Source organism: Monopterus albus, unplaced genomic scaffold (genome assembly GCF_001952655.1).
Source record: "Monopterus albus unplaced genomic scaffold, M_albus_1.0 scaffold29.1, whole genome shotgun sequence".
NCBI classification, from domain to species: Eukaryota; Metazoa; Chordata; class Actinopteri; order Synbranchiformes; family Synbranchidae; genus Monopterus; species Monopterus albus.
The window spans coordinates 4,119,720-4,132,723 of NW_018127909.1; the positions used below are offsets into that span (position 1 = coordinate 4,119,720).

Below are 13,004 nucleotides of genomic sequence, written 5' to 3' on the forward strand. Positions count from 1 at the left end.
TGATATATAGAGGGACAGCGACACACTATTTGCATCGCATACAGTTTGTGAGGATTACACGATCCACCGAGAGGCACAGCAAAGTGCTGCCTCATCACGCATCTCCTCCATGTATTTGAACACTGCGGTCAAATCAGCCGCTGTTCAGTTTTCCGTGGTCAAGCCAGCCGCGCTAGAATTTGAAGTGCGCCTTTATACTCTATATACTTACATTTACGGTAAAGGTATTGAAACGGGCCAACGCTCGCGATTTTCAAAATAAAATACCTTAACTCCAATGCTGTATTATTTATGAACTTTCAAGCCTAATAAAAACACTTAAAAATATTTACAGCATAAGGACATCATTTATAGATTCTACATGACCCGCAGGTTACCACACAACGAATCAAGCATTTCTCTCCTCCCCTTGCCACCTCTCACACAGCTTCTTTGTCCACGGCACCTTCTCATCAAGTGCCTGCTAAATCCAGTATTGGATTTCAAATCTTGCACATGGAATGTGAGTTTTCTCCAGAATGGTACAGTAGAAATGCTCGATTCATTCAACATCGGATTCGAACGGCAAAAGGGCCTACAACACACACCAGCCGACAAATATTAACATTTATTATATTTTATGGTTAACTTTTTTTTCTTTTCAAGATTGACAGGGGAGGCTTTGCCTCACCTGCCTCCCCTGACCGCACGTCACTGAATTAAACATGTCAAATTAAGATTCTCTTCCACACTATATTAGCTACTTTTCACTGTACTGTACATTTGTTTTCTGAAGAACCTTGATGTTCAGTGACTTGCTGTTCTCCCCAGACACTGAAAAGTTTTAAAGATGACCACTTCATGGAGTGACAGACTGCAGAACTATGCAGACTTGCCTGCCAACATGGATCATCTGGCAATGAAAAAATACAGGAGAGAACCCTACCACAGGTAAGAAATGAATGCAAAGGTGCTCTGGAAAGACTAACACATCTGTAAATATACCAGTACTTCATGGTACAAATTGTGCTTCCTGACTTTCTATGGTGAAGCACAACTACATAAACACCAGCACATCACAGGATCTGCTTACCTTCTCCTTACTCCACCAGTCTCTTATACCACACTGTAATGAGAACAAGGTCTTTTACAGTATCTCTCTCTCTCTGAATAATAAACTCCAGCAAGCACTGTTTACCATAACCCTATCTTCAGACTTTGAGACTACGACCGGACAGTTTGGCGTCAGAGGCTACAGTGACTCTTAGGAGTTTATTCATATACATATACGTTTCAGTAAATTCTACCTCAGCTGTCAATGTTAAAGGAATTTAAGAATACAGAATAAATTAATGAAAGAGTCATAAGCTGATTCCCAATATTTATAAATGTCTATCAGTCACTACTAATTTGGAAGGGTTAAAACAACACAAGGAAATAACTAACATGTTGCTTAAATGGCAAAACAACGCGGGGAAATAACTAACATGTTGCTTAAATGGTTTGTGCCAAACTTGTAGATGAATTGGTTATAATAACAAAGATGTACAAATGCATAACAGCCTGGCCTAACTACACCAGCAGTGAGGACAGTTGCTGGAAGTTGACTTATTATGTTCGACTTTGAACAAAGTATATGCTGAAAAGAAACAAATCTCTTAGCTTGAAAGATTTCATTTGGAAAAATAAACATGTGCTGTCTATCTATTATATCTGTTTCCGTTTGTTCAGCAAAGTTTGGGATTTATCAATGGCAGACGGGGTCTAATGAAAGATTTGCACAGTAACCGTGAAGGAAAGCAGGAGCACTTTGTGGTCTAACCACTGGTAAACAAGCAGCTGAAGACTGTTGGCATTGTTATTAATCATTGTGTGAGTTAGATCTGATGCCGCCTGTGGCTTTGTTTTTTCTAGTCACCCATCTCACCATCAGTGAACAGACAAATTTCAAGAGGGTGTCTCTCTCTATGTCCACTGTGTAGGGCTGAGTAATATAGACCAGGATGTCTGTCATATTATGTTTCAATCAGATATATAAAGTCTTTCTAAATTATTTAGGCAAAGATCTTGGGAGAACCCTGTGCCTACCCATCTGGTTCTGCTTAGCACAGGAGAGACAGGCGGAATCGCCTGGTTCAGTGGTTCATAGCGCTTGTTCAGTACTTATTCCCTCTAATTCCAATTTAATGCACAAAGCTTTTATTGGTTGGACGGCTATGATTTCTTTAGCTGTGGCTTATTGAGTTAATACAGAATTTCTGGTCTTAATTTTATGTGAGTAACTACACTGGAAGTAAATGTTGGCATGTTGAATACTTATTTACTCCATTGTAGTTTTTACTTTTACTGACATTTCCTGGCTTTTATTTGGACAGCAGCATCCCAACATTATAGTAATTTTATTTCTTATATTTTTCTAAAGGCAAAGCACTTAATAACCGATCATTAATAAGGGTATTGTAGTGCACTTTGTCTTTATTTGTGTATTTGTTGCCCATATTTCAGTCCTTCTCATTAGGTGTTACAGAGAGTGCAATAGGCCACTTCTTTTGAAACCTGACTTGGGGTATAAAGCAGGTTTTTTTTTTTTACATCAAAGTGATTTTTTTCTGGCTGTTTATGTAAAATTCCTATCTGCTTCATGGCACAATGTCGCCAGACTGTGCAGGCAGTGAATGCATGAAGCTGAAGCCTGTTAAACATGATCACATTAAGCTTTGTTTGTGTTAAACACAACATTGTGCAGATGTGACGAACTTGGTTTATTAACTCGTACAGTGGGAGACCCTTAGTGTTAACAGACACTCCTGTTTCTGTGCTTGTTGACTGGAAACACTAGTCATACTGGGGGAAATTCTGGTGTAAGGAGTAATGTCTTGCCAGACTCATCAAATGTGTTGTTGTTTAGTGTTTGCCCCACTCAGACACATGTCCACTGGGTACTGCTGTTCTTCCACACCATTATATAACATGCGATGCTCACAGGGTTTGTGTAAGGGATGTGTGTGCTGTGCTGGCATAGATCACCCAGCCTCCAACAGGCCTCTGGAGATTGAGTTAAGACGGATCTCATATCTCACACGCAAGACCTTCCTTCAAGAGCTCAGCTAAAACAATGCGGCCTGACAGGGAGATATGTTTATCACATAGCAGAGAGCTGATGGCTCTGCTCAGCACAGATATATCTTTTATCTCAGGGTGTTGAATCACTGTCTACATGAGATTAGAGCACAGTGGAAAAAATCTTGCAGATTGCTGCACAGCTGCACCCATGATGGACTAAAAGTCGTAAGGGATTCTGTCGTAGGCGTGGCACATGTAAACTATTTGAGTCATTGCGGTTGTCAGCAGGACCAAAGTTGAGGCTGACTACAGTAATCAAGTCATTCCCACTCACCCTCACCTCCCCCCCTTTTACCCACTGTCAGCAAGGGTGAGCTTAGGACAGGCACCATCCTACTTAAGTTATCTTTTTTTTTTTTGGTGTCCTTTTCTACACCGCCCACAGGTGTCCAGCAAGAGGCTCCATGTGGAATGACAGCAGCGTGACAAAATGGAAAAGGAGTTAGATTTAAAACCCTCACTGGAAAAGGCTTATGCCCATGCAGTGTTGAGAAATGTTGACAGTAAAGAAGAGCATTTGTTTTTGGTTGTTCAGTATACCCCAGCTTTAAAAAAAAGTTGTTTCCTATGGAAGCAAAATAAAGCACACACACACACACATGCGCGTATAGCATCGAGACTATGATATTGCCGTTCTTGTGAACTTGAAGGATGCTGTTGCTATTTCTTGGTAGCCCCAATATTCAAGTTTGTATTTAATTTGGATGTCACAATTTAACTACTTTAATTTGAGCGAATAGATTTTTTGCTACTTCTTATATCTGGACAATCTGAATACTCTTGAATAACGAACACTTGAATGCTCTCTTTATATTTGTGACCCCTAAAAAAGAAAAAAAAAATCAATGCCATAAATGTTGTGGTTTTAAATGTCAACTATTTTCATAGTGACTAAGGGTCACAAACAGATATGCACTTGTCCTTTTGCCTTCCATGAAGTGCATTCATGTGTGATAAAAAATAAAATGAGAAAATCTGCTGCCCTTGTGTGATCTATCAAAAAAAAAAATATATATTCTTTTGGTTTTATTAGTCTTCTATGTTAGTAAACTGATCACCAGAATATCATTGAATTTCTGACTATTGCTTTTTTTAGTTGTGGCAAATTGTGATGGATATCTCACAGTTTTTTGACATTTTACAGAGCAAATGTTTAATTGTTAATGACCATAATTGTTAGCTGCCTAGCTGCTGTGTTTAGTGATGCGAGCAGCTGCCATTTGCTTGCTTGATGCCACCTGACTTGTGATGGTTCTGGATGTCTTTGAGGGCCCACAAACATCATGCGGCACAACAACAACAACATCATCCCCGACTGAAAGCACACAACAACAGAGAATGATGCGGAGTGGCCACGATCATTCTTGCAACAAGTAGGAAAATTTCCGAATGGCAAGAAAGCAATGAGAGAGAAAGAGAGAGAGAGAGGGAGGGAGCTGGGGTGGGGTGGGGGTTTAGGGGTGTTCATTGTTTATGGCTCAGAGCTGTCCTGTGGAGCAGGTCAGACCAGCGGAGAGTTAAGCTGAAGTTTAATTTTGCACAGAATGCATCGCCAGTCATCTGCTGGACACAGATCTAAATGGGAACTTGTTCACTATGGACCTGCTGCCAGGTATTTCACAACTCATTTAGAGATTGGTGAAGATGAGGAGGTCATTGTCACAGATTCAATTGCCTGTCAGTCAGTGTCAGACATGTCGGTTTTGAGCTTGTTAGGTGCAAGTAATATAGCTATTTTAAGTGTGGCATTTTTGATTTCCCTTTAACTGATGTATATCTTATTTCTAGAATGACTAAATATTGACTTTTGTGGCAATATGTAATATATCATTCAGCTCAGTCACAGATGTTGTCAGAGTTATGTAAACAGTCTTTCACTGTGGGCCCCCAGGCTCCTGGCTGATTTATGAGTTAAGATAGTGGAGCTGTTTCCTGGAAGATTTTCACATTTTTTAAGTTTTACTGTTCTGTGGTGTAGAGTTTTAATGTCTTGTGGTTTTTACCAGCAACTAAACTCAAGGCTGGGGGTTTTCATTTTTGAGTTCTTTGTATCTGTGTTCATTCTAGTGCTGCACAACAATGTAATCATATGGCACAATTTTACTTATTGTTCTTATGTACCGATAAAGTCAGACATTTTATTTAGTGTTGTCAGTACTGTATGTGTAAAATACAAAAAAAGTTGTTTCACAAGTTAGTTGTGACACTAGTTGATTTCAGATATTGTCACAACTGGCTCTTTTCTGCAGTCTCTGTCAATGTCCATTTCCTGATCTAGGCTGGTCACTGAGAAGTACCACCCAAACTGTGATACATCATTAAAGAACTGCAACTTCAGCAAAGAATGAATGTGCAGAGAGACATGTAGAAATCGTCATCATAGCAAAATATTTTGGTGTTGCTTTACATTTCCCTGATTTTGTTTAACAACATGCCACATGCCTTTGCAAAAGTGTAATTTCAGAAATATGTGCTGAGCATTTCATGGGCGTTCAGTTCTAATTTTGACTTCAAAAGCTAAGCTTGTGCCAGGCAATGGTTAATATGTGCCGGTGTTCTCTGTGAACAGCGGCACATGCAGTATTTCCCTCAGGCAGTCCTTTAGGTGCCTGTAAACAGTATGACAGTAAGCTGGGCTTCCTATTTTTGGATGTCTGATGTTCATTCCTTTGTGTTTTTGGCAAAAACAAAATGCAGGATATTTTTCTCATATACTGTTTTCATTCTCTAAAACAAAACTCTGGCTTAGCAAAAACACGGGAGGAAACCAAAGTATGCTTCATAAAAGCAAATAGCAGCTTGAGGGCTACTTTAATGTTCATGTTAAAAAACATTTTGACCAAACAATATGAGATTATCAGATTGCTCAGAAACTCTCATCCCAAAGTCAAAACCGGGAAAATTAATGGGGATAGCAAAGCATTTAATTATCTGAAAAGTTTGAACAAAGAACATATGTGTGTAATTCACCTACTGAATAGTAGCAATGTTTTGGTGCTGCTTCTGGTGGCTGTTGAATAGCCCTGCTGTAACCCCAAATGTCAGCTACAGTAGGGCCATTCAGCGCATGGGAAAAAAGCTCCAGTAAATCTTTTCCTCAGAAAATAGCATCTCCTCTTGTAAATGCAAATCCAATTGTTTATGAGTGCATTGCAACTAAAGCATTTACCTCAACTTGTTTTTTTGTAGAGTGTTTGTCAACAGAAGCTTGGCAATGGAGAAGATTAAGTGCTTTGGCTTTGACATGGATTACACTTTAGCGGGTAAGTTGACACACATTCATCTAACTTATCACCGCTAGTGCTAAAACAGAACGCTTGCTTTATTGTTTGGTTGATCAACAGGAATTTGAGGACAGTTCAGATAATCAAGTAATCAATAAAGTAATCAACTGAGGAATGAATACAAAAGCTTTGCTTGTTTCTGGTCTCTCAAGTGTGAGGTTGAATTTTTTAAATCAGTTTCTGCTAATTATTTTAATGTCTTTTTTAAGACCTTACCTACAGTAATTCATTTTAAGTTGAAAGAAAATCAATTCTCTGATCATATAAATAAAAGCACACATCACACCAGCCACAGCGTTTTGGTACGCAGGCTATCAGGGTTACTATCAGGGTTGCTTGTCCTTCCTGCTGTCATGGCAATAATGCAGATTTATTGAAAAGAACGTGTCACTAGAAAAATTCACGTTGACTGTGACCAGAGATCAAATGTAGCTATGAAAGTGCATTGAAATGGGAAAATCAGAAAGGATGTTTTAATTGGAATATTTTGTCGGTGTCAGTAAATTTGCCACTTATGGGATCAGCAAATCAGATCCCTGTTTTTATTTTATTTTTTTTTTTAAAACTTCCTTTGAAGGTGCATAATTAGCGTAGGTGTTGAAGTCTACACCTCCCCCCAAACTGCAGCTTGCTTTACACAAACTATCATTTATGTCCAAGCTGGTGACAGGCAGCACTCAAATAACAAAATGTTAGGTACAGCTTCCCCATATATAAACGTTTCTTTTTCCTACTGTCCTTACCTACTTTTCTACCAGGCCAGAAATATCCAGCTTTTTCACACCACTTTGTTCTGTGACTCAGCTCCAGTTTTTGGTCTCTCCACCTCTATAAATAAATCTGCCCTCTATATAAAAAGCAGGTCATGTTTGTTTTTTTGGGGGTTTTTTTTGGAGTTCATCAGTGATAGCTCCCTTGAGAACGGGGATCACTCATAGGCCCTGTCAGGCTCCGATCCCCTGTCCCCGTTTAGAATGCAGAAGATTTCACGGACGCTCAGCTGTTGACATGGCTCTCTTTATGCGAGCTCATAACCAGGTGTTAATGTTCACTAGAGGTGTGGATATCATGTATCTTTGGTGGGTGTTCAGGTTTGTACCACAGACATGTTCCATCGACTTCAGAATGACAGAATGGCTGCTGCTAACCCACAGCACCTCGCCGACTGCAGCATGTGTTTTTAGGCAGGACAGGTGTGCAAAGTGCTTTAAGTATGAGCTTTTTCAAAATTGTTTTCCTTAAGCTTTGGCATCATTAAGTGTTGACAGAGCTCCTACGACAGATGGAAACGTTAAATATTATGTAATGTGCAATATTTAAGATTAAGCAACAATAAAAGTTCAGGTTAATGTGTTAACATTTTAGCATTCTATAACTCAGCTACTCTGGCCCCTCAGGACTCGGAGTGGGGGCCAAATTTGATTGACAGTACTCCCATCTTAAGTAAACAGCTCCACAACTGTAATCACATTTTAATTTAAATGTTGTTAAATTATGGGCGGCATGGTGGTGCAGTGGTTAGTACTGTCGCCTCACAGCAAAAGAGTCCCAGGTTTGAGCCCTGGCCGACCCAGTGCCTTTCTGTGTGGAGTTTGCATGTTCTCCCTGTCCTTGTGTGGCTTCTCTCCGGGGGCTCTGGCTTCCTCCCACAGTCCAAAGATGTGCAGCTTAGGTTGATTGGTGACTCTAAACTGCCTGTAGGAGTGTGTGTGAGTGTGGTTGGTTGTCTGCCTATAAGTTTTCAGATAAATTACTACAAAACAAAGAGCAAACATAAATCTATTTAAATACTGACATTTTGAGCAGTCTGTTTGCTTGCCACTTCATCAAGTGCAAGAAGTGAAGCTTGGTATCTGTGTATGAGGGTAGGAAGAACATGACCCATGATACTCATGTTGTGTGATGGTGCTGTGACGCATTTCTGATCTAATTATTGATCTTAACTCATCACCCTTGATGAGTTATTGATCTCAACTCATCACCCTTGCATACAAAACTCCAAGTTTAGTTTTTTAGTTAGAATTTTTACACAAATGTCGTGTTTGTAGGATTTTGCAAATTGAATCAACATTGTATGAGACAGCATTGCCTCATCTGTTCTTTGTACTCCTAAAAGGGTCACATAATAGTCGGTACAACTTGTTTCTCATATTGAGGCACAGATTGCACTGTCCTAGTTTTCCAACAGACTTGGCTGGAATGTAGGTCCCTGAGGCTGTGCTTAAGTAATCTCATTTTTCCAGTGTATGCCTGATAGTGTCATACAAATCTGTGACAAAGGCCTACTTGCATAGTAGTGGCCACAGATGAATTACAACGGTTAAGGTTGGCTTCTACTGAAGACCGCTGTATTACATGGTTCAGATGAAATCTGTGTCAGACACATAATATGATTTGGGTTTAGTTTATTAGTAGCAGGGTGCTGGCAGTTTACCTTGTGTGTGTGAGAGGTCCATGTTACATGTAGGCCCCTGTGAACTCTAAAGCAGCATCACACACACTCAGCAATTAGATCAGTGGGAGTAGTATTATCTGGCAGTAATCTCATCAGGGACACAAGGTAACAGATCCTTGAAGCTAAGGCAATTTGGACATGCATGTGCATCTGTGTTTGCTTGACAGCATGAGAAATATGAGAAGGGGCTTACAGCAGCAGAGCAAGGACCCGTAGCAAACACAAATGCAAGAGAGTCAAGGACACAGCAAAAAAACCATACAACTTCCAGCCTGTCCACAAATGTTGTAAACACAACTTTCCAGTAACATTTGCTTTGATGCCATATTTGCTAAAACACAGTACTTTCCACGACTGCACCCCCTTGTGTGGCTTCGGTGGAAAAATATCTACCAGCCGCTCCACTGACTATTGCTCAAGCATTCAAACATTTGAAATATTGAGGGGCCTCTAGAGTTACTTGCGAAAGGATACACTGGAGCCATGGTGTAATATGTCTGTGGGGAGTTTTTAAGGGGGGCTTGTTTTTAAGTTGCTCAGAGGTAAAGTGGTTTTAGAGTTGTTAAAGTCACCTCTCTGTAAAACCAATGGTCAGTATGGTATTCCACAGTGGTTTTCAAGGTCTGTCAAAATTAGGGGTTTCCTTTATTTTGCAAGGGACATTTTCTGTAATTTGTGTCTATTGTCACTGGTCTGAAATGGGGGGGGCTCAAACAACAGTGATGTCACGCATTTCCATGACACTGTCAGTCAAATCTGATGAAACCCAGAGTAGTGAGAAATCAAATTTACTGTTTTAAACTTTTATTAAATGATAACAAATTATGTCTTTTTCTAAACTTTATTGTTGATTTTTACTTATTTTGACATACAAATTTAATATAATAAACTACAGAAGGTCTGAAGTCAAAGTTTGAAGGGATATAAAGAGACAATAATAAGCTCGTTTGGTTTTTTCTCTTAATCTCAAACAGTATCTTGAGATTTTTTTTTTAAATTTTCCTTTTGGTTTTTTGCTTATTTAGACACAAACATTTAAGGTAATATAAAAATAATAAAGGTTTCCCAAATTCTGAGGGGTTTTAGGGGTATGAAATAAACAATTTGTAGTTTAGTTTTTAACTTCTCTGGATAATCACTATATAAAGATGTTTTTTCTCCCCTCAAATTTTAACCTTTGTCTTTTGCTTATTTAGACATGACTTAAATGGTTTTGAACCTATATTCAGATCAGTTCAGTTGAGTAGCTGTAACAGTTTGTGTCTTAGCTATAGTCAATAAAGCCTCACAGTGGTCTTTTCTAATTATTATGTAATAAAACAACTTCCTGACCCTAAAGAGGTTTTTCCATTATAGGAACCTAGCGAAACGTGTCATGCTCAGTGCTTTTGTTTCCGCTACACTCGGTGGCTTTGGAGGTGCGTTCCAGGTGCTAAATTTCAGCACCTCTCAGGAGGTAATACTAAAATCAAGCACCAGGACTGTGTACGACGACAGGGTGCGTGCACACAAAGCAGTCGCTGGTGATTGGTTAAATACCCACATCTTCACACCTCAGTCATTAGCATTACAAGCACCTTGTGTAAACTCACAGCAGAGAGACAGAGAGAGCAGCAGCCCTTCCTTCCTCTAAACAGAGACCGACACAGAGACAGTAAAGTGGAAATACAAAGCAGGATGGTCCGCATCTTCCCTGGAGGCTATGCTTGGTGATGGTTAAGGAAAGTATGGGGTATAATCGCTCGTTAGGTTCTGATATTGGAAACATGGCATAAATGACAGTTATACATCCTCAGTTGTTTGTGTGGGTGGAAGTACCACATCAGAGTCTCAAAAACGTTGACATGTAAAGAGAGTCACCCAGTGAACTACAGACAGCCAGAGTGATGACAGCAACAGTGACAGAGAGGGGAAACTGCTCTTAAAATAGGTTTCTTTGTAGTGCCTCAAAGCTTCAAGAGGGATATGACAAGTGAGAGAGGAGGAGGAAATGTTGTTTAGCTGGTGTATGGTGCTCTGGGCAGAGGGCCCAAACCCTCAGCTTTCTGTGAGACCACAGCAAGGGGGCGGGGGTTGTGGGGGGTGAACTGCACAAGGATACGTGATTCTAATTCAGAAACTGACTCAGGCTTACAGAGTAGGAGTGTCAGCAAAAAGACAAAGCTTTACTGAACCTAAAATGTTCCTGTAACTCAGTGCACACTAATGCTTTTGCATATAACCCAGCATGAGACACAAGTGCACGCATGTGTTTTGCAGAGGTGGACACAGATGTTTTCCTGTTTGTCCTGCAGTGCTGTTTCCCCACTAACTGTCCTCCATCCAAGCATCATCAGCCAATATATCTTCCCCTCCAGGGGCCTTCCACACCCCACACTGAAAGTGTAGACAGCAGGCAGCAACATAAGGGCAGTCTCCATTTCTTTATTTATAACATATGACATGTTCTTTTCCTAGTGTCAAATATCCCTTTAATCATCTGCCAGCCTATTGTCAGCCTCAGTGTTTTTATTTTCAGAGCCCACCTCTGCCTTGCCTTTGGTTTGATCCTGGGGTAAGCGTCTGACTCCTGCAGTGACACAGTGGGATCTAGTTAGTCTCAGCAGGGCACATTAGAGTTGCTGTTGAAAAGTTGGGAGATTTTTCATTTTCACACTTGAACCCAGCTTCTCTGTGTGTGTGTGTGTGTGTGTGTGTGTGTGTGTGTAGGTCGGGGTCTACTGGAGAGTGATATCATGTTGATTTCAAAATACTGAGACAGCACTACTACATTACTGAGGTAGCCTTGGACAAGTCACATACGTGTAACACGAGTTCCCTCCACTGACAGAATGGCATCTCTGATGAAATGTTGTTTGCTGTGTAATCACAGCTACACCCACAGGTCATGTTGTTCAACTGCACAGATACTACAGTGTTTATGTTATATGTACATGTACTGTGTGCCATGTGCTCTACCCATGTTAATGGCTAGTCATTATTGGTATTAGTAAGTAGAGGTATCTTTTGCAGGCTACACCGGGGTGTCACTGTTGACTTGATTTCACCCTGTACAAAAAATTTCACCTGTCAGTATGTAATTTAGCACATTTTTCAAATTTTTTGTTTTTTAAATATTAAAGGCCAAATTTCTTCTCACAGTACCAGAGCCCACCATTTTTCAGACCAACATTGAAATACCCAAGGATATTCAGCTTAGGGCTAAAACTACCATTCATTTTCATTGTCAAATAGTAAGTTGGTCATATTTTAGATTTATTTTTAAAATGTCAGAAAACACTCAAAAATGCCAGTCACAAATATTCATATGGTTTGTTTTTTAACTGCAGTCCACAGCCCAAATATATTCAGTTTATAATATTTACAAAAATAAAAACTTTTTAAAAAGTAGGTGCATTTCTGTTCATTAAAAAAAAAACCTTTAAAAACAAAACAAAAAAATCTACACTAATGAAGGCTGAAATTGCATTTGAAAAGATGTGTGTGGTATTTTTAAAAAGCAGTAAGAAAATAATAGCAATGTTAGTCACCTAATGGATGTTTATTAATGGAAAAACATTGACACACCAGATCTAGCAGGCCAGGACTGAACTAAATTAACCGCTACAGTAAAATAACATGGACTGTACTGTAGCAGTGTGCATTGTGAGCTTATACTGGGGTAAAATCGAATGAACTGCATATGTGTGTTGAATTTCTAGTGTACAAGTCACCGGAGTATGAGTCCCTAGGCTTTGAGCTTACAGTGGAGCGTCTGGTCTCCATTGGCTACCCCCAGGAGCTGCTCAGCTTCGTGTACGACCCATCTTTTCCCACCAGGTTAGACCATCACACCTCTACATGTGGACATCACGATGACCAGCTGCTTCTTCTGTTGCCTCGTCTTATATCATTTTAGTCCCTTTAACCTTCTAACCTTTGATTTGATTTTTTTTTATTTGATTTGATTTTATTCTTTCAAACATGCAGAACAAATGACATCAACACACACACATAATTACACAAAGCCAACCACTGCTAATCCAGAATCAGTTTGCTTATACCCAGCACATGTTTGAATGGAGTAGGAAGAAGTCAGACTTATCCAGTCCTACCCCAGAACATCATCTTATACAAAGATTTTCATGCATCATTGGCTGCAAGCAGTATCTAAACATAGTAAA

The 13,004-nt window shown here is 39.7% G+C and overlaps 1 protein-coding gene across 2 annotated transcripts in view; it reads left to right on the top strand.

Moving 5' to 3' along the window:
* nt5c2b (5'-nucleotidase, cytosolic IIb) overlaps nucleotides 1-13,004 on the top strand; it is a 24,858-nt gene that overhangs the window by 2,373 nt on the left and 9,481 nt on the right. The window contains exons 2-4 of one of the 2 annotated variants that reach the window (XM_020596114.1): nucleotides 811-930; nucleotides 6,292-6,365; nucleotides 12,543-12,660. In XM_020596114.1, the coding sequence (XP_020451770.1) occupies nucleotides 830-930; nucleotides 6,292-6,365; nucleotides 12,543-12,660 (293 nt within the window). In that variant the 5' untranslated portion in view covers nucleotides 811-829. Of the gene's footprint in view, nucleotides 1-810; nucleotides 931-6,291; nucleotides 6,366-11,550; nucleotides 11,621-12,542; nucleotides 12,661-13,004 lie in introns of those variants that run through there. The other variant, XM_020596115.1, reaches the window with a different exon arrangement.